This window comes from Thalassophryne amazonica, chromosome 7 (genome assembly GCF_902500255.1).
Source record: "Thalassophryne amazonica chromosome 7, fThaAma1.1, whole genome shotgun sequence".
Classification (NCBI taxonomy): domain Eukaryota; kingdom Metazoa; phylum Chordata; class Actinopteri; order Batrachoidiformes; family Batrachoididae; genus Thalassophryne; species Thalassophryne amazonica.
Window position 1 is genome coordinate 9,816,443 of NC_047109.1, and position 27,457 is coordinate 9,843,899.

At 42.4% G+C, this 27,457-nt stretch overlaps 1 protein-coding gene across 5 annotated transcripts in view; it reads left to right on the forward strand.

Moving 5' to 3' along the window:
- Positions 1-27,457, forward strand: part of ubr5 (ubiquitin protein ligase E3 component n-recognin 5) — a 105,594-nt gene that overhangs the window by 25,126 nt on the left and 53,011 nt on the right. For all 5 annotated transcript variants that reach the window (XM_034173824.1, XM_034173827.1, XM_034173828.1 and 2 more), the window contains exons 16-26: positions 5,547-5,670; positions 5,975-6,072; positions 7,005-7,162; positions 12,293-12,384; positions 12,476-12,622; positions 15,305-15,423; positions 15,609-15,735; positions 16,606-16,735; positions 16,948-17,108; positions 21,985-22,224; positions 22,512-22,635. In XM_034173824.1, the coding sequence (XP_034029715.1) occupies positions 5,547-5,670; positions 5,975-6,072; positions 7,005-7,162; positions 12,293-12,384; positions 12,476-12,622; positions 15,305-15,423; positions 15,609-15,735; positions 16,606-16,735; positions 16,948-17,108; positions 21,985-22,224; positions 22,512-22,635 (1,520 nt within the window). The remainder of the gene's footprint in view (positions 1-5,546; positions 5,671-5,974; positions 6,073-7,004; positions 7,163-12,292; positions 12,385-12,475; positions 12,623-15,304; positions 15,424-15,608; positions 15,736-16,605; positions 16,736-16,947; positions 17,109-21,984; positions 22,225-22,511; positions 22,636-27,457) is intronic.

Below are 27,457 nucleotides of genomic sequence, written 5' to 3' on the forward strand. Positions count from 1 at the left end.
GTTAAGGGGAGGAACAAAATTGTCGGTGATAATGACCTCAATAATTAACGCAACGTTAACGCGTTAACGTTGCCCAGCCCTAATATGTATATATATATATATATATATATATATATATATATATATATATATATATATATATATATTGGGGTTCCACAGGGGTCTGTCTTAGGCCCCCTGCTTTTCTCCCTTTATATAGCACCCCTTGGGCACAAATTGCTGTGTTTTGGGATTACCTTTCACTGCTATGCAGATGATACTCAGTTATACATGCCAATAACTGCTGGTAATCTCATTCACATAAAATCCTTAGAAGATTGCCTTGCAGCAGTGAGAAGTTGGATGTCTAGAAACTTCCTACTTTTAAACTCTGATAAGACTGAAATGATGGTTCTTGGTCCAGTGAGACATCGGCATCAATTTGACCAGTTAACGCTCAGCCTCGGCTCGTGTGTCATACATCAGACTGACAAAGTGAGGAACCTTGGGGTAATTTTTGATCCTTTGTTGTCCTTTGGCCTCCACATTAGAAATATTACTAGGACTGCTTTCTTCCACCTGCGAAATATAGCGAAGATTCATCCCATCCTGTCTATGGCTGATGCTGAGACCCTGATCCATGCATTTATCTCTTCTAGATTGGACTACTGCAATATTCTATTTTCTGGTTTACTGCAATCTAGTATTAGGGGTCTCCAGTTGGTTCAAAATGCTGCAGCCAGACTTTTGACACGAAGCAGAAAGTTCGACCACATTACACCCATTTTGGCATCCCTTCACTGGCTTCCTGTCCCAGTGAGATCAGATTTTAAAGTGGATATGACACTTAAAGACAACATAGTGTTATTACATGTAACAAAGGTTATATAATTCGGTCAACCTAAACGTTTTAGGAAGGTGTACGTGGTTCTCCTGTTATATATAACATTTGAACGTCCCGCCACTGAAAAATGTGCACGCCCCGTGATCAGCTTCCCGCTGAGCACCAAGCCTAAAATATGTCACTACGTGTACACCGTATCGGCTTGTGCGCCTGGTGGCCGTTGTTTACACTTTGTTTTGCGGCAGAAACTTTGATTAAATACAGCTCTCAGGGACTTGTTTGTCAATATGCCTGACCAGTGTGTCGCAGCATATTGCACAAACACAAGGGCGAAATGTTTTAGCCTTTTCAAGTCCAGGCTGATTGATCGAAAGCCACGGTGTTGTGTGATGCACGGAATGTCCGGCTGCCGCTCGCTCCGCTCGCACACACGCATTTGCTCCTGACAGCAGACACATTCCTCTACCGTCTCCATGTTCTCACCGCTCACAGGAACACATAAAATGTCAACCCCAAATAATATGTTCACAATAATCTTGAAATGGTCAAGGAACTTACGTAGTAAACACGGCGGCGGCATGTAAACACAGCGCCGGCACGTTCACTGTTGTTTTCGGCGATCTTTTTCGAAACTTTCGCCGTTTATTTCCTATTCTTTTATGAAAATAACGTAACTAAACACGGATGAATGCAATGCCAGGCACTCGAAAACGGCAAAAACCCAAAGGTAATGACGGTGGTCCGCAAGTAATAGCTACACTATCGCGGCCCTGGAACAATAACAAAGGCGGTAAACAGACACTCGAATCGAAAATGCTATACAGTAATTAGAGTGTTATAAACAGCAGCAACAAAAATCAAAGCCTCCCTTACCATTTCATATTCTGCAGCCTTTCAAAATCCATCGGAATTGGCACGTCTCTTGCCTCTGCTTCGGCTCCACCTTGAACAACGTCTGCATTATTTTTGCTGCCAGAATGCTCCTGGTTTGAATGTTCGTCCGAAAAATACAACTTTGGATGCTGTAGCTCCTCTGAAAAAGAGAGCCTTAAATCAGAAGTGCCTGACTCCGTGGTATAACTCACAAACTCGCAGCTTAAAGCAGATAACCCGTAAGTTGGAGAGGAAATGGCGTCTCACTAATTTAGAAGATTTTCACTTAGCCTGGAAAAAGAGTCTGTTGCTCTATAAAAAAGCCCTCCGTAAAGCTAGGACATCTTACTACTCATCACTAATGAAAGAAAATAAGAACAACCCCAGGTTTCTTTTCAGCACTGTAGTCAGGCTGACAAAGAGTCGTAGCTCTATTGAGCCGAGTATTCCTTTAACTTTAACTAGTAATGACTTCATGACTTTCTTTGCTAATAAAATTTTAACTATTAGAGAAAAAATTACTCATAACCATCCCAAAGACATATCGTTCTCTTTGGCTGCTTTCAGTGATGCCGGTGTTTGGTTAGACTCTTTCTCTCCGATTGTTCTGTCTGAGTTATTTTCATTAGTTACTTCCTCCAAACCATCAACATGTCTATTAGACCCCATTCCTACCAGGCTGCTCAAGGAAGCCCTACCATTAACTAATGCTTCGATCTTAAATATGATCAATCTGTCTTTATTAGTTGGCTATGTACCACAGGCTTTTAAGGTGGCAGTAATGAAACCATTACTTAAAAAGCCATCACTTGACCCAGCTATCTTAGCTAATTATAGGCCAATCTCCAACCTTCCTTTTGAAAGGGTAGTTGTAAAACAGCTAACTGATCATCTGCAGAGGAATGGTCTATTTGAAGAGTTTCAGTCAGGGTTTAGAATTCATCATAGTACAGAAACAGCATTAGTGAAGGTTACAAATGATCTTCTTATGGCCTCAGACAGTGGACTCATCTCTGTGCTTGTTCTGTTAGACCTCAGTGCTGCTTTTGATACTGTTGACCATAAAACTTTATTAGAGATTAGAGCATGCCATAGGTATTAAAGGCACTGCGCTGCGGTGGTTTGAATCATATTTATCTAATAGATTACAATTTGTTCATGTAAATGGGGAATCTTCTTCACAGACTAAGGTTAATTATGGAGTTCCACAAGGATCTGTGCTAGGACCAATTTTATTCACTTTATACATGCTTCCCTTGGGCAGTATTATTAGACAGCATTGCTTAAATTTTCATTGTTACGCAGATGATACCCAGCTTTATCTATCCATGAAGCCAGAGGACACACACCAATTAGCTAAACTGCAGGATTGTCTTACAGACATAAAGACATGGATGACCTCTAATTTCCTGCTTTTAAACTCAGGTAAAACTGAAGTTATTGTACTTGGCCCCACAAATCTTAGAAACATGGTGTCTAACCAGATCCTTACTCTGGATGGCATTACCCTGACCTCTAGTAATACTGTGAGAAATCTTGGAGTTATTTTTGATCAGGATATGTCATTCAATGCGCATATTAAACAAATATGTAGGACTGCTTTTTTGCATTTGCGTAATATCTCTAAAATTAGAAAGGTCTTGTCTCAGAGTGATGCTGAAAAACTAATTCATGCATTTATTTCCTCTAGGCTGGACTATTGTAATTCATTATTATCAGGTTGTCCTAAAAGTTCCCTGAAAAGCCTTCAGTTAATTAAAAATGCTGCAGCTAGAGTACTAACGGGGACTAGAAGGAGAGAGCATATCTCACCCATATTGGCCTCTCTTCATTGGCTTCCTGTTAATTCTAGAATAGAATTTAAAATTCTTCTTCTTACTTATAAGGTTTTGAATAATCAGGTCCCATCTTATCTTAGGGACCTCGTAGTACCATATCACCCCAGTAGAGCGCTTTGCTCTCAGACTGCAGGCTTACTTGTAGTTCCTAGGGTTTGTAAGAGTAGAATGGGAGGCAGAGCCTTCAGCTTTCAGGCTCCTCTCCTCTGGAACCAGCTCCCAATTCGGATCAGGGAGACAGACACCCTCTCTACTTTTAAGATTAGGCTTAAAACTTTCCTTTTTGCTAAAGCTTATAGTTAGGGCTGGATCAGGTGACCCTGAACCATCCCTTAGTTATGCTGCTATAGACTTAGACTGCTGGGGGGTTCCCATGATGCACTGAGTGTTTCTTTCTCTTTTTGCTCTGTATGCACCACTCTGCATTTAATCATTAGTGATTGATCTCTGCTCCCCTCCACAGCATGTATTTTTCCTGATTCTCTCCCTCAGCCCCAACCAGTCCCAGCAGAAGACTGCCCCTCCCTGAGCCTGGTTCTGCTGGAGGTTTCTTCCTGTTAAAAGGGAGTTTTTCCTTCCCACTGTCGCCAAGTGCTTGCTCACAGGGGATCGTTTGGACCGTTGGGGTTGTTCCGTAATTATTGTATGGCTTTGCCTTACAATATAAAGCGCCTTGGGACAACTGTTTGTTGTGATTTGGCGCTATATAAATAAAATTGATTTGATTTGATGTCACGGCATCACGTGACCGCTGAAGGAGCGCTGCAAGCGCGCTTTCCAATAAACACACTTTTGAGAAGCTGTACAAACTTTATTTTTCAGTGATAATGAATAAAAACACTTTCAACTTACTATACTGTATGTATATTTTGCTATTTATATCAGTTTTTCCCTAATTTTTGAAGTGTCATTTCCACTTTAAGGTTCTGCTACTAACCTATAAAATTATTCATGGACTGGCACCCTCCTACCTAGCTGACCTAATTAAACCTTACGTACCGGCCCGGGCTTTACGTTCTCAGGGTGCAGGACTACTTTGTGTCCTTAAGGTGAATAAGAAGTCTGTGGGTCACAGAGCTTTCTCTTATCGTGCCCCTGTTCTGTGGAATGGTCTCCCTGCGTCAATAAAACAGTCAGATTCTGTGGAGACTTTCAAGTCCAGACTTAAGACGCACTTATTTTCCCTTTCATATGGCTAGCATACTGGTACAGTTTTGTTTACGCTTTTTACTCTTTTAATTCATTTTATTAGTAATTGGAGGGGGCCGCGCCCTCAACTTTACCTAAATTCTGGTCTACGTTTAGGGCTAGTGGCCGGAGATCACCTCTCTGTTTTTCTTGTTTAATACTAACAAATTATACAGTATTTCTTGTCTTTCTGATGCCTGATTCTGTTTTTTCTCTCTAAGATGCAGCTCCATCCAGAGATGGGAGTTGTGTTCGTGTTGGCGATCCTCCTGTCCTGTGCGCCAATAGCATTTCTTGTATATTCGTCCGTGAATTTTTCTGTGAATTGTTCTGTAATTTATGTTTTGTAGCATGGCCCAAGCAGAGGGTCACCCCTTTGAGTCTGGTCTGCTTGAGGTTTCTTCCTCAGAGGGAGTTTTTCCTTACCACTGTTGCTCTGGGGGTTGGTAAGGTTAGACCTTACCTGTGTGAAGCGCTTTGAGGCAACTCTGCTGTGATTTGGAGCTGAAAATAAATTGAAATGTGTGTGTGTGTGTGTGTGTGTATATATATATAGAGAGAGAGAGAGAGAGAGAGAGAGAGAGAGAGAGAGAGAGAGAGAATTTTGAAGTTATATTATGGAGGCCTGCGGCGGTCCTGAAGTGCAAATCGGTTGTCCGACCTGGGTATAGGGGCAAGAGACTAATCGAACCATCTAGTAGTTGCCTGATTGAAGATAGTCGTTATAGAGTTTTATAGCCTGCCTATACTACTCAAGGTCTGGTGCTGGTCTGGGGACCAGGGTTGAGGACTTTTAATCTATTGTGTTGTTTCTGTCCAACCAGGGCCCTCCACTGAGCCATCAGTGGTTGAATCTAAAGACCGGAAGGCTAATGCTCATCTCATCCTGAAGCTGATGTGTGACAGCGTCGTATTGAGGCCACACCTACGAGAGCTGCTGTCTGCCAAGTACAGTTTTTCTTTTCTATTTAAGCAAACAAATTGAGGAGAGACACTGTGTACTCTAGAGCAGTGTTTAAAAACTCAGGTCTCTAAGTACATCCAGCATGGCCTGTTGTCCATTTTTTGTGCTCCAGACACCTCTGTCTTGGCTACCTAACAGTTAAGAGACACAATAATTAGCGTGACAGATGTGATTACAGAGGGATAGAAAACTGGCTTTGACAGCCACATTTATCACTGCTGTAATTACTGTTCATCTGCAGTTATTTGCACATCTGTATCTCTTGAAATGTTAATTGTTGTTTGACAGAGATGCTCGTGGAATGACTCCATTCATGCTTGCAGTCAGTGGAAGGGCCTACCCTGCAGCCATCACTGTTTTGGAGGCTGCTCAGAAAATGGCCAAAGGTAACTCATCTTATGCAGTGATGGGAGTTTTCCAGGAATTCCCAGAAATCTGGGTATTTACTTCCATGGCAAATGTTTCCGGGTTATTTTTGTTTTCCTGGTGCGCGTTGGATTTAGTCCTGTGGTCTGATTTTATGATTTCATCTCTGATGTACCGCTGTACTTTCAACTCTGCGGCATGTTGAAACTACAAAGAAATGGATGGAAATGTTCTGCTGCAGGGAGACTATTTAAAGTTCATCAGGAATAAATTCTAAATGGCCAAAACGCTGACCTGACTTTTTAAAATCATCTTTTATATAAAGCTAGCACTCCTGGTAAGCCTTTGATCTTATTATAGCATGTTTTTTGATTGACTTCTTTGTCAGTTGACATCATTCAAGTTATTTCAGAGAAATCAAAATCTGTTTTTGGGAGGAATTTCCTTCAAACATCATAGGTTAGTCTGCTAAATCTGCATTTTATAGTTACCTCTGTTACATGGGTGTGAGATATTCATATGGAGGAAAATATAAACGTTTAACATGCTTGTAGAAGTCAAATATTGATTGGAAAAATATTTGTGCGCCATTTTACATGTCACGTAAATAGGGATGGGTATGGAACTGGTTTCTTTGCAAGAATCGATTTGAAGAAATGATTCGATCCACTGACATCAATAGCCTTTTTTGCTTAATGATTCCCTTATCAGTCCATTACTGCGGCCGTTATTTTTGAGGGTGTTTGTCAGGAAAATGATCATTTCTCTACATTAATTGCAGACCCTGCAGCGGGTCTGTAATCAACCGCTTCTGTGATGGCTCAACTTTGAAGCTTGAACCAACGAAGCAGTGGCCTATTTTGACCTATTTTTCTAAGGTTTTTTTTTTTTTTTTTTTTTTTTGCCATTTCATACTATATTTTACATTTTTCTCTGCTGTCTTGGTACACAGTGGGTGACCCGGGCATTGCAGAGAAGGAGGATGCAGATTCTTTGTTCATGGAAATGATTTGCCCATTGGGGACGAACCCTGATGATTCACCCCTCTATGTTCTCTGCTGCAATGACACCTGCAGCTTTACTTGGACAGGAGCTGAGCACATCAACCAGGTTAGTCTTAGGAACTGCATACATTCAAAGGAAAAGCAGTTCTCATTTGAAGACAGAAATGTGCTTGTTAAACATACAGTGTAACTCAGTATCGATTGTACAACCCCTGGCAAAAATTATGGAATCACCGGCCTCTGAGGATGTTCATTCAGTTGTTTAATTTTGTAGAAAAAAAGCAGATCACAGACATGACACAAAACTAAAGTCATTTCAAATGGTAACTTTCAGGGCTTAAGAAACACTATAAGAAATCAAAAAAAATTTTGACAGTCAGTAACGGTTACTTTTTAGACCAAGCAGAGGGAAAAAAATATGGACTCACTCAATTCTGAGGAATAAATGATGGAATCACCCTGTAAAATTTCATCCCCAAAACTAACACCTGCATCACATCAGATCTGCTCGTTAGTCTGCATCTAAAAGGGAGTGATCACACCTTGGAGAGCTGTTGCACCAAGTGGACCGACATGAATCATGGCTCCAACACGAGAGATGTCAATGGAAACAAAGGAGAGGATTATCAAACTCTTAAAAGAGGGTAAATCATCACGCAATGTTACAAAAGATGTTGGTTGTTCACAGTCAGCTGTGTCTAAACTCTGGACCAAATACAAACAACATGGGAAGGTTGTTAAAGGCAAACATACTGGTAGACCAAGGAAGACATCAAAGCGTCAAGACAGAAAACTTAAAGCAATATGTCTCAAAAATCGAAAATGCACAACAAAACAAATGAGGAACGAATGGGAGGAAACTGGAGTCAACGTCTGTGACCGAACTGTAAGAAACCGTCTAAAGGAAATGGGATTTACATACAGAAAAGCTAAACGAAAGCCATCATTAACACCTAAACAGAAAAAAAACAAGGTTACAATGGGCTAAGGAAAAGCAATCGTGGACTGTGGATGACTGGATGAAAGTCATATTCAGTGATGAATCTCAAATCTGCATTGGGCAAGGTGATGATGCTGGAACTTTTGTTTGGTGCCGTTCCAATGAGATTTATAAAGATGACTGCCTGAAGAGAACATGTAAATTTCCACAGTCATTGATGATACGGGGCTGCATGTCAGGTAAAGGCACTGGGGAGATGGCTGTCATTACATCATTAATAAATGCACAAGTCTACGTTGATATTTTGGACACTTTTCTTATCCCATCAATTGAAAGGATGTTTGGGGATGATGAAATCATTTCTCAAGATGATAATGCATCTTGCCATAGAGCAAAAACTGTGAAAACATTCCTTGCAAAAAGACACATAGGGTCAATGTCATGGCCTGCAAATAGTCCGGATCTTAATCCAATTGAAAATCTTTGGTGGAAGTTGAAGAAAATAGTCCATGACAAGGCTCCAACCTGCAAAGCTGATCTGGCAACAGCAGTCAGAGAAAGTTGGATCCAGATTGATGAAGAGTACTGTTTGTCACTCATTAAGTCCATGCCTCAGAGACTGCAAGCTGTTATAAAAGCCAGAGGTGGTGCAACAAAATACTAGTGATGTGTTGGAGCTTTCTTTTGTTTTTCATGATTCCATAATTTTTTCCTCAGAATTGAGTGATTCCGTATTTTTTTCCCTCTGCTTGGTCTAAAAAAGTAACCGTTACTGACTGCCACAATTTTTTTTCCTGATTTCTTATAGTGTTTCTTAAAGCCAGAAAGTTGCCATTTGAAATGACTTTAGTTTTGTGTCATGTCTGTGATCTGCTTTTTTTCTACAAAATTAAACAACTGAATGAACATCCTCCGAGGCAGGTGATTCCATAATTTTTGCCAGGAGTTGTATGTCAAATCATTCTCAGAATTCCAGAGCAGTGGCAGCTGGTAGAGCCGCCATCTGCTGCATGACAAACTGCTACCTAGAAATCGTAATATCTTAAACACTATTTACCATTGTTTTGTACCTTTTCAGGAGTTTATATGGCTTTATTATTCATTTTTGTGGACCTTACTATGCTCATTCAGATTTTTTAAGTGATTTGACGCTCTTGTAATCTACTTTTTGTTCTTACTGGCAGTCGACTGACGGCAGCGCACTTAAAAACAGCCTGCTGTCCCCATCACCTAAAGTAAGCAAATAATGCTTTCAATAGAAGGCATCAGATGTCAGAATCTGACATCTGTTGCACAGATTCTGACTCCTATCAACGTAACAAAAGTCAGACATTGCCTCTAACTTTTTGCAGTGCAGAAGTTTTCTTCATAAAATGCTCTTTTGCTGTTCATGTGATCTGTTGGTGCCACTAAAATTCTTTGTCAAAAATTCCTGTTTCCCCCAGGGCCCGGTTTCATAAAGCAGTTTGATGTTGTTTAGTCGAAAAAACTCAGAGTTGACTAATTTTTTGACATTTGTCGTTGGACAAAGTGCTTAGTCATCTAAAGTTTTGCGTTACCCGACTAAAGTTTTTAGCCTGGTACAGTGAAGGCTAATGTTATTTTAGTTTGCAAAACTTCAGTGTCTTACCTCAAAAATAGTGGGTATCATGTACCACCACTTGATGGAGCACTCAAGAGCACCCCTATGTTGCTTGCATTCCTCAAAAAGGAGAGTTTCCCCCGCTTTTGGCCATGGTTGTAGCAGATGGCTGTCGTGATGTGTTTGTGACAGTTCTCACAACAGTGATGCCACTGGGCATCACTGTTACGCTGAGCAGTGTTGTGTGCACATAAAGGCTAAACGGAAGTGTGGAAGAATAACTGCTAGGCTAATGGGCCTTTCACACCGCAAGCGTCAATGGTGTTAGACAAAAATAATTTCTGATTACTCAAAAAAAAAAAAAGTTTCTTACATTAGAACACTTGTAATTAAAATAGTAAAAAAAAAAAAAAAAAAGATTCTTTAGAAAACTTTCTTCATCTGTAAATTAAAATCATAACTTACCTGTTCTTTTAGATGAGATGATTTTTTTGATAAGTAACCTTGGACATTTATTTTTAGACAAAATAGCATGGAAATTAATGTGTACATTTTTAAATCTGGTAGATGATTATCTGCATTTCAACCAGAAAGAGAAACCAGAAAATATGAACTTGACTAGTGATTGTGAATGTTTTACGATTGTACACATTAGGGGCAGGGCTTGTACCTGTGCAAATGTCTTTTGACTGAACTTTGACTTCATGGACATGTTTAATGATTCATTTAATGCTAAAATATAAAATGAAACAGCTTTTTAAAAATAATAAAATAGTTGCTGTTTAAAGAGTATTTAGAAGCGTCGAAGCAGGTGTTGGCTTGCTGGACTCTTGGGACATTGAACCAGATGAATGTCTCTTCTGCAGCATTGACCTCTGGTGAACTTGTTGAAGACACTTTTCTCCCATTTTGAAGAGCTGAGATGTTTTCTTCTGACTGGACTTCATGGTGTTCAGCTCATCACTGGAAGTTTTTGAAGTGTATTTAGGTTGCCTGCACTGCAAATGTTCCTTGTGGGACAAAAAAAAAAAAAAAAAGTATTTCCAAAAATATAAAGAAACACTAAACAGTAAAAAAAAAAAAAAAAGGAAAAAATGCCTGAAAATTATTAAAGTTGAGTTTTTTTGTGGTCTCAGAAATAACAAAAGAAAGCTGTAGCTTTATTTGGTAAAAATAAAAATAGGCCGAGCCATTTACAAATTAAAGCGTTCACTCAGCTCAACTGTGCGAAAAGGCAAAGCTAACGTTAGCCAAGCATTAAACCTTCAGCAGTGCAGTAACGTCACGTTTTATTTTAAAATTATTCTCACCTTGGGTACGCTGTAGAACAAAGCTTCGTTGGTCAAATGGGGTCTTTGTGTATATCCAAAAGTGAGGTATTTCGGATTTAGTGGGTCTTCTCCATCATCCCGGCTGCCTGTCTCACTCTGCCCCGGAATGAGGCCTGAACTCCGGCTGCTCTGTGGGGCTCTGCACGCTGTCGCGGTTCGATCAGTCCCGCCAAGTCAAGAGTCCTCCCTCGGCTCGGCGTCACTCTGAAAAGTAGCTGGAAAAAAAAAAAACCTTCTGCCAGCAGGATGATGGGAGACTCATTCTACTGCTGTTTTTTTAAGCTTTTTTTTTTTTTTTTTTTTTTGTGGTTCTACAGACGCAAATCCAAGATGGAGATTGCTCAGCTTTTTTTTGGGCTTTGGAAAGTCAGTGTAATGTAGAAATCTCCGACCCCTTGCCACATCTGATTTGATGTAACTGACGCGTTGGGGGACGCTAACTGCTGCGTCTGATGCTTGCGTTGTGAAAGGCCCACAAGAGCTAAGCACGTCGTTCTGCCGTTCGTACGTGTCCATAAATGTTAATAAAACCAGTTAACAAAACAAAGGCTGGATAGTTCATGACAACGACCAACATGGAAGTAAACAAAACTGTTGCGCATTTGAAGCATTTCTTGGCAACGGCACTGTCAGGAATTTTCACGGGCATAACACTTGCGAGGTTGTTATGCCCGTGAAAATCATCGAATAACATTAGACGACTAATCTACAAGTTTAGCCGTCAGTGTGAAACTGATTAGATGGATAATGTTGGGCGACTAACCGTAGTTGACTAAGTAAATTTAATAGACTAAAAGATTTGACTGCTTTATGAAACCGGGCCATGGTGTCTGCATTGTTGAAGGCAAAGTGTCATTCAAAAAGTATACAATATTGTGTTTCTCAATGTGACCTGTGTGGTGGGCTTGACTGAATCAGGCCTGCTTGTTTGTGGCCCTCGAGGCCACATTTGGCCCAGTCTCCTTTTGTATGGACATGCCTTACCAGAGTCTGTAGACGTATTAAAAAAAAAGTGGTCGCACATGCACCCTTACATATGTCAGTGTCAACTAGGGGAAAATTTTGACTCTACTCTTGAAATACACCCTACAGTGAAGTGCACACAAATTTTTGTCTGTACCCAAATATACTGCTTGCACCCGTGCAAATGGTGGAGAGGTGAGTGATGCTGAAACTAAGTCTACTCTTTAATGCAAGAAATACTTGAGTATACAAGTAGTTTCCGTAAAAAATAAATAAATAATGAACCAGTGAGGGAGCTTTGCACTACTAATAAATATCAGATCAGCTACACCTGATTAAAGCTGGGTGCATTTCTGAAGGTCTTCACTAATTGTTTCATGATAAGGTCCCTCACTAAATATAATCACTGACTGTGTTCAGGATATCTTTGAATGTCGGACCTGTGGTTTGCTTGACTCACTCTGCTGCTGCACTGAATGTGCACGGGTGTGCCATAAAGGTCATGACTGCAAGTAAGTTCCACTTTTGACTGCGTTGATTACACACACACACACAGAGCAGCTTCCACAAAGATAATTTTGTCTTGGCTCTGTTGTTTTTCAGGCTGAAGAAAACCTCTCCCACCGCTTACTGTGACTGTTGGGAGAAATGCAAGTGTAAAACACTCATTGCTGGTCAGAAAGCAGCTCGATTGGATTTGTTGTACAGGTTGCTCACCACTACTAACCTGGTCACCATACCCAACAGCAGGTAAGAACCTTTCCACACATATTTGATGGCACATTTTGCTTGCAGTAGTGTTCTTTTGTTCATTCGCCACATAACTTTGGGCTTTCAGGATAAATCGCCCAAACAGTATTTTGACACACTCCTAGGTGTCAACCTGACTCCAGAAAGGGCAAAGAAGGTGCAGGTATCTTTGTAACCACCAACTCCACTAGGTGATTTCACTGATTAACAGCAGACGGGATTAATTCATCAGTGAAATCACTTGGTGGGGTTGGTGGTTACAAAGATACCTGCATCCTCTTTGCCCTTTCTGGAGTTAGGTTGATACCTTTGCCCACTTGAGATGAGATTTATCACCATTAATATGAAATGTAATCCAGGTTTCAAGGGATCACTGCTTACTTTGATCATGATTAACTCTTTGTCTTACACTGATAAAGGAATGATTGTTCTTCTTTCAGTTGCGATGTTAGGGCTCACAACAACAGGTCATTGTCTTCAGCTCACTCTGTCCTCTGCATCTTCTTCTGTCACACCTTTGCATGTCCTCTCTCAACACATAAACCTCCTCTTTGACCTCTGTCTTCTCCTCTTCCTGGTGGCTCCATCCTCAGCATCCTTCTCCCTATATACCCTGGCTCCATGCAATCTCACTCTCACCTTGTCCCCAAACTGTCCTTCCTGTGTTGTTCTTCTCTCTTCATTCACAATCTTCTCCGTGCTTATCACTCCCAAAGAAAATCACAGCATTTACACCTCGGCCACTTCCAGCTCTCCCCCCTATGTTTTTGTTAGCAACAACCTCTTTTTCCTCATACTTTCCTGAACATTTTCATTCCACCACCAAGTCTCTGTCTTCCTTCCTCTGTCCAGATGTTAAACCAGTACCTTACTAACGGTCTCTCTCACCATATCTGCAGTACTTTTCCAGTTGTTCAAAATCACTTCACCTCCTTCCTGTCCCTGTCTCGCCACCTCCTTGAATTTCACAGGATGGTCTTCCTCCTTCAGGTTCTATCACCTGGTCCTTGGTTCAGCTCCCCTGCTGTTTCTCTCCTTCACCTGCAAATTCATGATCCTACCTTCTGATGCTATCTAGCTACACTCTCTCCTGCTGCTACCAGGCTCCAGTTTCTTTTATGTTGCACCTCCAACATAGAATGTAGTCCACCTGTGTGCACCTTGCTTCACTCCTTACAAAATCGACTGTCAGAATGCACACCTTCTCAGCCTAACTGCGTCTCCTCAGCCTCAAGGCTGCTAATAAGATCTCACTCTGAGTGATAATAGACAGCTTGTTTGACTTTGTTGAACGTTTACTGTGTTTGTCAGAAACTCTAATCTTTTGACTAAATCATGACCATGAGCTTCATGGTTCTGTTACGTCTTCATGGTTGTCCCATTAGCTCCAACAGATAAAACAAGGTACCGTATTTTCCGGACTATAAGTCGCACCGGAGTATAAGTCGCACCAGCCACTTTATCCATTATAAAGAAAAATAAACCATAAATAAGTCGCACCGGAGTATAAGTCGCACCAGCCACTTTATCCATTATAAAGAAAAATAAACCATAAATAAGGTCCACTGGACTATAAGTCCCATGGACATACAGGTATGTTAACATGAAAAGTTCAGATGATAATATTGTGACGGCTACCGTTTTCGGATGCATATTTCACCAGTCGCAACTTGTAATCTGCAGAGTATGATTTTCTTTTTGGTGGCATTTTTTCGGGCCTTCTCCGTTGTCTTATGTTATCAGTAACGTTAACATTTTTATTTTTCTATGGTAGTCAGAAGTCGCAGGAACAGTCACACAAGCCTCGAGTGCCCTCTCGTGAGCTGAATTTTACCTACGGATATGTTTGTATTTTGCGGACCACATTGCGAGCCGAACCATGCAGCACCTACCTGCACAGCTCATGACCGCCCAGCGGTGTCGATCCAGCTCCTTCCAAGTGCAGACGCTAATCCTCCGCCGTCGCTCAGTGCCCCCATGCAGCTCTCAGCGTCAACTCTGCTCACACTGATATCCAAGGGTTGAAGCTGTCTTGTTAGCCGTCCCGGAATAAACACCATGTTCGTCTGCTTCAAACGCTTTTCACAATCATCAACGCCAGCTCCTTCCAAGTGCACACGCTAATCCTCCGCCGTCGCTCACCCAATGCTCCCACGCAGCTCTCAGCGTCAACTTAAACACTCTGCTCACATTGATATCCAAGGGTTGAAGCTGTTTTGTTCGCCAAGCCGGAATAACAGCAAGCACCGTGTTCGTCAGCTTCACACGCTGTGGGTGAGGTGAGGAATACGCATCCAAAGTTCTGTTCTCTGATTGGTTATCGCGACCAGCGTGAACTATAGGATGGCCGTCATACTACAGTACCCATGATGCATTGCATTTCCTTTTCCGGTGGCCATTTTAAAACATAGATCGACTCTGTCACGTAAAATTGTTTTGTTACAGTAAATTAATTGAGATCCTACCGGTATATTTTTCATTTATAAGTCGCACCGGAGTATAGGTCGCACCCCCGGCCAAAACATGTAAAAAAGTGCGACTTATAGTCCGGAAAATACGGTAGTATTAATATCTTTCTCAGTCCTCTAAACGGAAGTCAGTAAAGAGGCTGTATACGTTCAGTACAGAATGTGCATTGTAAAGTGTAAACAGTATAAGTGAAGATTATTTTCTGCTTTATAGAGGGGAGCACATATTACTGTTCCTAGTGCAGACTGTTGCCAGACAGAGTGTTGAGCACTGTCAATATCGACCACCACGCATCAGGGAAGACCGGAACCGCAAGGCCACCAATGCAGAAGGTAACTTCAGAATCACTCGCATTGAACCATCTTTAATCATCTTTGACATTTGGTAATTGATACAAGCATGTCTGTGTTGTTCTGTCCACATTCCATTTGAGATTGTGGTCTTGGGCATCTTTTTAAAATACTTTCCTTCAGCTTTCACTTTCAGAAAGTGTAATTACCGTTTCATTTCTTTGCAGACTCGGACATGCCAGACCATGACTTGGAGCCTCCCAGATTTGCTCAGTTGGCTCTGGAGAGGGTTCTGCAGGACTGGAATGCCCTCAAGTCAATGATCATGTTTGGTTCTCAGGAGAATAAAGATCCGTAAGTATCACTGCATATTAGAACTAAGCAGTGCACTTTAAAATCTCAGTCACTGTATGGAAAACAATCAAAACATCGAACGCAACATTAAAAATGTCATTATAATGAGGATGGCATGTGAGAGATGGATTTTGGATCTTGATTCTTTCTGTATGTATTGAGCATGATTAAGGTCTTTTTGGATCAAGGGAGTCATGTCTATAATTTTGAAGAAGAATCTGCAAAAGAGAAAAAAACTTGAGTTTCTGCAACTGTTAACAGAATTGTAAAATTATTCATGTGACTTTTGACATGATACATATTTCAAACCATGGAGTGTTTTTGTGTTCACCCTGCATTTCAGTGTGTAGCGATTCTGTGTTACTGGTTCACTTGTTTGCTAGTTTTGTTGTTGGTGTTTTTTTTTTTATGAATTAATTACTTATTTAATTTCTTGCCGTCATTTAAATGATCCTGCAAAATGACATGTCAGCTGTGTGGGAAAAGTCCCGGCATGAATGTGTTGGGACTCAGGATTTTGCTGGCAGTGAAGCATCATTGAAAGTCTAGACCCAGAATGTTCTTTGACAGTCTGAGATTAAAGTGTCAAATCCTGATACTTAAAACATTAATCGACTGTCAGATCTTTAATTTTTGTCAAACAGTAATTTCAGTGGTCATCAAAACACACTTTCTGCTTTTGTAAAATGTTTCATCATGATTAGCCTGCCAATTAAACTTAATTTGAATGTGCGTCCTTGAGTGTGCACAGCCAGTATATTATGAAGTGATAATGGTTTCAGATTTCAGAAATTACTTGGAGCATAAGAATTCTGGTTCTAAATACAAATGATTACCATCCAAACCGATTGACTACTCTTTATTTTCCAGACTTAGTGCCAGCAGCAGGATTGCCCACCTCCTACCTGAAGAGCAGGTGTACTTGAACCAGCAGAGTGGGACAATTCGCCTTGACTGTTTCACCCACTGCCTCATTGTAAAGTGTGCTCCTGACATCACTGTAAGTCCAGTCCGACTTTGACTTTCTGATACCACTGAACACTTTTTGCAAGAGTTGACAGTATTTATAGATAGAAGATACATGTAACAGTTGCATCCCTATTATATTAATATGTGCTTCTATTTCACCCCTTTTTGTAGAGGTTTTATAAAGTTGTCTTCTAAATGTTATTATCATGGGTGTTCTTCACTTCTCTCCCTTGTCTCTGTTAGTTCATAGACACGTTACTCGGAACACTGGTGAAGGAGCTGCAGAATAAGTACACTCCTGGCCGAAGAGAGGAGGCAATCAATGTCACCAGGAGGTTCTTGCGCTCTGTAGCCAGGGTGTTTGTGATCCTCAGTGTGGAGATGGCTTCATCTAAGAAGAAAAAGTGAGAACATGATATTTGAATTTTATTGTTAATAATCATTTGGGATGTCCAGTACAAATTTGGAGGGGTGGGGGGCATGATAAGTTTTCTTTAAGTTATCATGGCTAAAGAATAGATGGTGTTTGGTAAAGTGGGTGGTCCTTAGAGTAAAGTGTTTTGGCAGGCCACAGAGCATTTTTATACTCAGGTGAATGATTTTGCCATCCATGATAACTTCCCTTCTACTTAGAATGACACCATATATTCTCCAATGTCCCACATTTTTGTCTGAGCACTCAGACATCATCAGTGAGCATTTGCAGATGGTGGCTTCTTATTCTACAGTCACAGTAGCTACAAACAGCGGCACCGAGCAGTTGGTTTTGTCAGTTGGTGGCCGTTGCCTGGGTGTGCCTTCTACATCTCCGTTAAATGTCTTGTAAATCACTTCAAAGGTGTTATTTGGCTACATAAACAGCATTCTTAGTTTTGAAAGTGTTTATTTCTTAACTTTTACAAAACATATGGGAAACTTTAGATAATCCGTAGATGATCCGTCCTGATCAGATTATGTCCCAAGAACCTCAAGTGATCTTATATTTACCTCTATTATGGCTGTGGGTCCAATGAAACCTCTCACTCAGCCTTCCTTCTCAAGCAACATGAACACTGGAAAAGCCAAGAGGAGAGGCCTCATTTTATCTACACATACTGTCTTCTTGGTGAAATCTGATCATGCTCAAATTCAAACTTGTGTGAGGTACAATCGCTAAAGAGGTACAGTCGCTTAGGACGTCCATTTCAGATTTGGTGGTGAATCTGGTCAATTTTGTTCAAGTTGTTATGGCACAGTAAAGTCAATCAATCAATCAATCAACTTTTTTCTTATATAGCGCCAAATCACAACAAACAGTTGCCCCAAGGCGCTCATGATACATGAACGGACAGACGCACACACTTACTCATGGAGGGCATTTCCATATCCCAGTTCTGACTTCAAATAAATAAATAAATAAATAATTCCCCTTTTACACCTCGTTTCCACATAGCATATGTCGTGCCATGATGTCTGTCCTATGTGTGAAGCTTCTCCTCCTGTTTTTTTTTCCTGTCTGAAATTTGTTGAGAATATGTAGAGAATTTTTTTTTTTTCTTTTGCCATGGATTTTGAAGAGACCATATGCACTGTGTGCCAGGATGCCAATTTAAAAAACCTGATAAAGCTTTGAAAAGCTAACAAGTTAGCTTCTTCATTTCAGTTCCTTAATGTGGATGTTCAAAGTCTATTTGGAGAACTAAGAAAGAAAATATTTTTAATGACTTTAGCCCTTTTTCAGATGAATTTGTTGCTTCTTGGTTTTGTCTTTAGTGCTCCGTGCACATAAATGACACAACTATTGAAAAACTGACAAAAACAGCATCACATGGCTGCTGTGGTCTCCGTAAAGAAATGCATTTCTTTGCATTCAACACTAGATGGCACATCATGTATATTGCAGACACAGTTCATATGCTATGTGGAAGTGGGGTGGGGGTTGATGGGGGGTATCTGTTAGTGGTGTTCAACCTGATACTGCAGCTAAAGTCATTAATGTAATGAAGCTGTTTCCTTACTGCAGTTGTTTAGCACTTACACATGTTAGTTGCTCTAATGAGATCTCAGAGCCATTTAAACATATCTTGGAGTTTGAGAGTGCTGTGGAATATTATTAAAGGTGAACAAAATATTATTTAATGTACAATTGTGTTTACAATAATCACTGTGTGTTTTAAAAGGTGAGTAAAGCTCAAAATCCTTATAATAGCTCTTATTTCCATACACACACATGCATTGGGAACACTGCAAATTCTATTCCAAATCAAAACATGAAGGAAAATGATCAGATTTGTTATTACTTTACAGAAAGTGAAGAAAAGGGAATATTAGGCTGTTCAAAAAAAAACATAGCTGTGTCTGCATTTTTCTTGACAAACTCATTTACCGTATAAACAGAGCAATGCTTGAAGATTTATCTTTCCTGTGAATCGCTGAACTAATATTTAGTTGTATGATCACTGTTTCTGAGAACTGGTTCACATCTCTGTTGCATAAAGTCGGCCAACTTCTGGCACCTGTGAACAGGTATTCCAGCACAGGACGATCGGTCTACGTTCCACGATGGATGATTTTCAAGTTGCGATAGAGCAGCACCTAAGCACATATGCGTGATGATGTCACAACTCTGTCCGGTTAGGGAGATGTGGTTTCATTCAGCGACAGGAACTGTCAAGGAACTTTCTTGTGTGTGGTTGGAGTTGTGTGAAGGTAGGAATAGCCTTTTGACTCCTTGAATCACGATGTCAGTCGCACAAAGAAATTAAATAATACTGAAAACATGTTCATTGCGGCCAGAATGTTGGGATTTTGGTCGTTGTACTTTCCTAGCAATGAATGTAAAGCCCCGGTCACACAGCACTAACGAAGGACACCGAAACCAAAACAAAACAAGAAATCTGGACTTAAGTTGACTTTCGGAGACATCGTTTAACCGGCGTCCAGCTTCGATCGGTCAGCTGCTCCATGAGGCGTCGTAACATCCATTCGGTCAGCTGCTCCATGAGGTGTCATAACATCCAATCGGTCAGCTGCTCCATGAGGCGTCGTAACATCCAATCGGTCAGCTGCTCCATGAGGCGTCGTAACATCCAATCGGTCAGCTGCTCCATGAGGCGTCGTAATATCCAATCGGTCAGCTGCTCCATGAGGCGTTGTAACATCCAATCGGTCAGCTGCTCCATGAGGTGTCGTAACATTCGATCGGTCTGCTGCTCCGCGAGGTGTCATAACAAGCTGTTGTTTCTAATGACGCCAAACACGCGAGCAAGAGGCTCCCTAACCGGAAGTCTCAGTTTCAAGATGGCGGTACAACTTGAAATTTGTCCATTCCTCTGCATTTTTTGGTTTTGCTTCAGAAACTGCATTTTTAATGTCACCCCACAAGTTTTCTATTGGATTAAGGTTCTGGAATTGGGCTGCCACTCCATAATGTTAATCTTGCTGGTCTGGAACCAAGATGCTGCTCATTTGCTGGTGTGTTTGGCTTCATTGTCTTGTCGAAACATCCATTTCAAGGGTATTGCCTCTTCGGCATAAGGCAACATGACCTCTTTGAGTATTCTGATGGATTCAAACTGATCCATGATCCCTGGTATGTGATTAAATAGGCCCAACACCATAGTATGAGAAACATTCCCATGTCATGATGTTTGCTCCACCAGACTTCACTGTCTTCACAGTGTACTGTGGCTTGAATTCAGTTTTTGGGGTCATCTGGCAAACTGTCTGTGGCCCCAAGACCCAAAAAGAAAAATCTTGCTTTCATCAGTCCACAAACTGTTGCTCCATTTCTCTTTAGGACAGTCAGTGTGTATTTTAATAATGAGACTTTGCGGCGGCTTTTTGCCTGTAAGCTTAGCATAGGCGTTTTGCTACCTGTGGCAATCAGACTCTACAATTCCTCCCCCTTCTGCAGGATAAATATATAACAGAGTTATTCAGAGTTATGTGCAATATTGTTAAACATCTTGTGCAATATATCTTCTAGTCATTTCGCATAGATTGTAAAAAAAAAAAAAAAAGATTGATTGATTTGATTTTTCTATTTAATACTGACACTTTCTCTAATTGTTTATTTAACTAACAATGTTTACTATTTCTGTACTCTGGAAAAATAATTTCCTTCAGAATAAATAAAGTTGATCTTTATCTTCAAACTGTAACACGACACTCAGTAACTGTAGACCTTCTTTGATCACCCTGGAGTTGATCATTGGCTGAATCTTTTCCATTGTGGCTGTTCTTCAATCCATTTGAATGGTGGTTTTCCATTTTCTTCCACATCTTTCAGGTTTTGCTGCCATTTTAAAGCATTTGACATTTTTTTGTAGCTGAGCAGTCTGTCATTTTCTGCAATTCTTTGTTTTTCCTTCTCCAATCAACTTTTTAATCAAAGTACGTGGTTCTTCTGAACAATGTCTGGAACAGCCCATTTTACTCAGACTTTCAGATAGAAAACTACTACAACCAGCATGTACAGGTAATAAGGGTCACAGAAAGAAAAATGCAAACACTATTTTTTTTTTTTTTTGAGCAGCCTAATATTAAAGGATTATTAACAGCTCGAGGTCTGTACGGAAAAATATCAGACAGAGGTCTTGATAGTACGACTTCGCACTCTGTTAATAATTCTTTTATTATATGGCTGTTGGGAGCTGTGTTTTGATCTTGTTGGTCTTCATTTTGCATGTCCACTTTCAGCTCGTTTGCTGTTAAGCCCTACGATTCAGACTCATCAGTGTAATACAATTCACTCGGAGAATGGTGCTCTCTATCGGTCATAATTTCTTTGTTCTTTATTTTGTGCTGTGAACATTGTATAAGTCCCAAATCTGATATGCGATCCGGGCCGATTGTCATGGAAATGGTATGATATATGAAAAGATCAGACCGAAAATCAGCCAGTCAGAGCGCGTACTGTCGTAGCCATATAATACTTTTTCTTCAATTTCTGTAAAGTAATAAATTTGATCAATTTTTCTTCATGTTTTGATTTCAATAGAATGTGCAGCATTCCCAATGAATCTGTGTGTGGAAATAAAAGCTATTTTAAGGATTCTGAGCTTTGGTCACTTTTTTAATGCTGCTATTATTTTGAACACAATTGAACATTCATTTTTCTAATAAATCACCACTGTTTGTAGAGGAGCGCTATTATTTTTGAACACAACTATATCTGTAACAATTTAAAGAATTAGATAAGTTGGGGGGGGGGGGGGGGGGACTTCCCTGCACAAATGTCCAAAAATCTGCTAAAGTTGTTCTGCACACTGACTGTCCTGTTTCCATATCCACACACAGCAACTTTATCCCTCAGCCTATCGGGAAGTGCCGCCGTGTGTTCCAGGCTCTGCTGCCTTACGCCGTGGAGGAGCTGTGTAATGTGGCAGAGTCCTTAATCGTTCCAGTGCGAATGGGTATCGCCAGACCGACCGCTCCTTTCACTCTGGCCAGCACCAGTATCGATGCTGTTCAGGGAAGCGAAGAGCTGTTCTCTGTAGAGCCCCTGCCTCCGAGACCTTCACCTGACCAGTCCAGCAGGTCGGTCCTTTTTTTTTTTTTTTGTCCTTTCCTGTTTCTTCATTAAAACACAACTCAGATTCAAAATGGATGCAATGTTTCAGGACAAAAATAGATGTCTTTCATCCATGTGATTTGGAAAGAAATTGTTTACGTAATTTTTTCTTTCCTGCATTTTTTTTTTTTTTTTTTAATGGAGAAGGTTAAAGCCTGAGCTTTAAATATCAGTCCGAAAAAAAAGTGAGGATGCTTTAATTTTCTGTTCTGTTGTATATAAAAATTTGTGGCTTGTGTTTGTGTTTTTCCAGCTCCAGTCAGATAGCCGCCTCCTACATCATCAGAAACCCTCAGCCTCGTCACAGCAGCCAGTCTCAGCCTGTCCGAGGGAGAGACGAGGAGCAAGATGATATCGTGTCTGCAGATGTGGAAGAGGTGGGGAGCCTTAATAACACTGGTCAATGCGATTTTTCTTAGATGGAGTTTATCAACGGATTTTTGGGAAATTTGGGGGCGCTGAATCTTAATCTGGTGTTAATTTTTGCCAGTCTCATTACATTTTTGGGATATGAAAACATATTTCTCAAATCAAGCATTGAAGCAAAAGCTTCAGTCTCGCACGCCTCTTGGATACCATAAACGATATTACTGCTCTTTGTTCACATTTGGCAAACCTGGTGTAAAACTATGCTTTTTGAAGCTGCTTTTGTGCATGTTTTATTTCATTCCTCCTGACCGCCAGAGGGCGGTGCTTTAGCACCTGGATAACTACATGTGCGCAGCACAGAGGTCGAGAATATATACCAACAAAGTCACACCATTGAATGTGACCTGGGTGACGTCACTGGGTGTCTTTATATACCAGACGCACCCAGCGCTTGCTTCTTTTCTACATTCTTGCATTCTTAGAGGTTGAGAATGCATTTAGCTGCGATTGCCGCTCTCGCTTGTAGCCTCGAAACCCACCTTCGGTTGGAGCTACGTGCACTGCACACGTCCTCCAGAGGCTGCGAGACACGTTTACCGTTTTTTGTATTCTTTGACGCCTGTCGTGAGTACACCTTCCTAAACGCCGGGTGCGCGACTTTGCCGCTGCCCTGCTGGGTATTTTCCTGTGTTTACATTAGCTGTGTTGTTTCGATGAAAGCTGGCTATTTGTTTAGTTGTGTCACTAACCCAGTTAACTACGTGGTAGTGTGTGTATCAGAACCAGTATAGTGTACTGTGTTGGGCTTGCCGTGAGTGTTTTCCACTCCTTGAAGTACTTCGTCTGCACTGCCGCCATTTGCTAAGTTTAACAGCTCTGCTAGCAGCTAGTGTTGTCGTCGTCGCTCTAAGTGACTTAGCACTTAGGCTGTGAGTTTTTCGGCTGTGTGCATCGTGTTATTACTGTGGCTGTGAGTGTTTCACGCTCGGGGCCTTGTATTAGCTTTTACACTGTGAGTGTTTCACGCTCCGTGCCTCGTGTTGAGTCTGCGGCTGGAGTGCTTCACGCTCCGTGCCTCGTGTCGAGTCTGCGGCTGTGAGTGCTTCACGCTCCGTGCCTCGTGTCGAGTCTGCGGCTGTGAGTGCTTCACGCTCCGTGCCTCGTGTCGAGTCTGCGGCTGTGAGTGCTTCACGCTCCGTGCCTCGTGTCGAGTCTGCGGCTGTGAGTGCTTCACGCTTTGTCTTTCCATTTGTAACCATCAGGGCTTGCGTTAGCCATCTGCACGCAGTCCACAATGTTGACAGGGCCTTTGTTGCATGGCTGTAGTACCTGTTTGGCTCCCTTGAGCCCAGATGATGGACATATGTTTTGCCCCTCCTGTCTTGGGATCGGACACATGAGGGAAGCCCTGACTGGCGATGCCTACCTTAATTGTGCAAGCATGCCACTGGCAGAGAGATCTGCTAGACTTGCGGCATTGGAAAGTGGAATATCTAGTGTGACTTTGGCCTCCAGCCCCAGGAAGGAACCAAAGCGCCGTAAACGCCCACATGCACGAGCCCCTTCTGCTAAGAATGTTACTCATGACCATGCTTTGGCTGAAAAGGTCGAAACATTGACTTCTGAGTTTGCTCAGATTAAGTCCTTGCTTCTGAATCTACAGCCTAGGGATGCAGTGACAGTTCCTGTTGTCCCTAATGAGGCTGATCAGACCAATGTAGTTACTCAGCAGGAGGAAGATGTTGTGTCTATTGCTGCAACTGATTCCTTGTACATGACAAGTGATATAAACTGTGTGGAGGATGAGGATGAGAGGGGTCTTTCTCCAAGCCATTCATTAGAGGGCTCTCATACCTCTGAGGCAGAGTCCATGACACAAACCGGACCTGGACTATCCTTTGTCAAGCAAGCTGTTCAGTTGGCTTTATCCAGGCTTGGGGTCGATAATCCGCCTTCGGAAACCACCGCTTCAAGTGCCTTTTTCAAAGATACTCAGAAGCCTGAGTTCAACGTTCCAGTTTCACAACCATATATCGAGGAGCTCCACCGATGTTGGGCGGACCCCAAATCATTGACCCATCTATCACAGGACTCCAGAGCCCTTAGCTCTATGTGTGATTCAGCGCAGTATGGTCTGAACCGTATGCCCGCCGTTAGCAGCATTATTGCGAACCTGGTTGTGGCTCCAGCTGATGCTGCTCGGCCGGATGCCCGCTGCCCACGTCCTCAGTGTAGGGTCACTGATGACCTCCTCACCAAAAGCTATGACATAGCTGCTCGGATCGGTCACCTAGGCAACTCACTGTCCCATTTAGCCCTTGCCCTCTCAAAGTCTTTGAGGGAAGCAGAGGTTGATGATACTACGCAAAGTCTTAGTGATGCCTCACTCCAAACCTTTGCTTATATGTCCAGAGAGCTTGGCAGACTGATGTCAACCCTTACCATCACTAGACGTCAGGTGTGGCTTGCGCAGTCCCCCCTATCCGAATCCTGCAGAGGCACACTCTGTTCGCTGCCGGTTCTTCCAGGCCAAGTATTTGGACCTGCGGCCCAACAAACTTTGGAGCGTGCTGTTGAGGCTAGTAAATCTCGGCAACAGTTTGTTGACCTACACCAATCTTCCAGACCTCAGCCAGTCAGACGTGCTACAGCTTTTCACTCTACATCCAGGCTTCCGCCGACTCCCAGAGCTGCACGTGCTTTTGCAGTTGAGGGCCAGCTCTCCCAGCAGCCTGCCTTTCGTGAGCCTACAGGCAGACCCCCGAGAACTGAACGGTTTCGCAGAGCTTCCAGTAATCGCGCCCAGAGGTCCTCAGGGATGCGAGGCAGAGGTGGTCGGGTCTGACTGCCAGTGTTTGGCCCCCAGCCGTTTTTCACGAAATCAACTCAGCCACTGGGAGGCTCAAGTTCAAGACCCATGAATCATTTCAACCTTGTTCGAAGGTTACAGAATTCAGTTCAGATGTCGTCCTCCAAAGTTTAATGGGGTGAGGATGACTGTTGTTTCCAACTCGGTGCAGTCTGCTGCCCTACAACGGGAGATTTTGAAACTCCTGGAGAAGGGGGCCATAGAGCCAATTCACAGTTCAGACCAGCTCAGGGGGTTCTTTTCAATTTACTTCTTTGTTCCAAAGAAGGATGGCGGCTTTCGTCCTATCCTCGATCTCCGACGTCTGAATCGTTATATCAGAGTGCTGCAATTTCACATGCTCCGCACAGTAGACGTCCTTCAAGCTATCACACCAGGAGACTGGTTCACAAGTGTCGACTTAAAAGACGCCTATTTCCATGTGCCAGTGGCGCCTCATCACAGGCAGTTTCTCCGCTTTGCTTTCGAAGGTCAGGCATACCAGTTCAGGGTGCTTCCTTTTGGCCTCTCTCTTGCCCCTCGTACATTTACCAGATGTATGGCTGCAGCACTAGCCCCACTGCAAGCTCTTGGATTAAGAATCCTACCCTACTTAGACGATTGGCTTGTCTGCGCTCCGACTCAGGAGCAGGCGCACAACGACACAGCTCATCTACTGAACCATTTCTCTCATTTAGGACTCACAGTGAACTTTGCAAAGAGTTCTCTTGTTCCCAGTCAACAAACGACCTTCATCGGCATTGCCATCAACTCCCTGACTATGACTGCATCGCCATCCCCGCAGAGAGTGGATGATGTAAGTCGTCTCATCTCACACATTCAATGAGCTGTGACGCTGCCTTTTGGTTTGCTGCTCCGGTTGATGGGCAAATTGACTGCAATGTCGCTAGTGGTACCTTTGGGACGTCTGTTCTTACGTCCCCTACAGATTTGGATCAACAACCTAGGCCTCAACTCAAAGTTACATCAGCACAGGCTTGTACGACTCTCCAACCAGTGCCTTCTGCACCTCAAACCCTGGGGGAACGTGGACTTCATCTGCAAGGGTGTCCCTCTAGGCTCTGTTCCTTCTCGCCGAGAGGTGGTTGTTACAGATGCATCACTCAAAGGTTGGGGAGCCGTGTGGAATCACAGGATGGTGAGGGGTGTCTGGAGTCCCCAGGAGAGACTCCAACACATAAACGTGCTGGAGCTTCGCGCTGTGCGACTGGCTCTCAAGCATTTCCTCCCGGCCCTGAGAGGAAGACATGTTCTTATCCGGTCGGACAACACGTCAACAGTCTATCGCATAAAACCATCAGGGGGGCACCAGGTCCAATCACTCATTGGCAGAAACTCGAAAGCTTCTGTTATGGGCGTTGCCTCGCCTTCAGAGTGTCAGAGCAGTTCATCTGCCCGGTGTACAGAACAGCGCAGCGGATTTACTCTCCAGGCAGAAACCACCACCGGGAGAGTGGAGACTGAACCCGATTGTGGTCCAAATGATCTGGCAGAAATATGGTGCAGCGGAAGTAGACCTTTTCGCTTCAAGCACCTCGACACATTGTCCACGATGGTACTCCCTCTTGGAACCAGGCAGCCCGCTGGGGCAGGATGCATTGGCTCACCCGTGGCCAGATTGCCTCCTTTATGCCTTCCCTCCTGTCCCGCTGCTGATGTTGACACTGCACAGGATAGATCAGAGCAGCCACAGGGTGCTGCTGGTGGTCAGGAGTAATGAAATAGAATGAGAGTTACGAATGTAACTACGGTTCTATGAATTCCGGATGACTGCCAGAGTTGCTTGTCACTCAGAGTCTTGCGAGTTCATTCCGAAAAGAAGCGAGCGCTGGGTGCGTCTGGTATATAAAGACAACCAGTGACGTCACCCAGGTCACATTCAATGGTGTGACTTTGTTGGTATATATTCTCAACCTCTGTGCTGCGCACATGTAGTTATCCAGGTGCTAAAGCACCGCCCT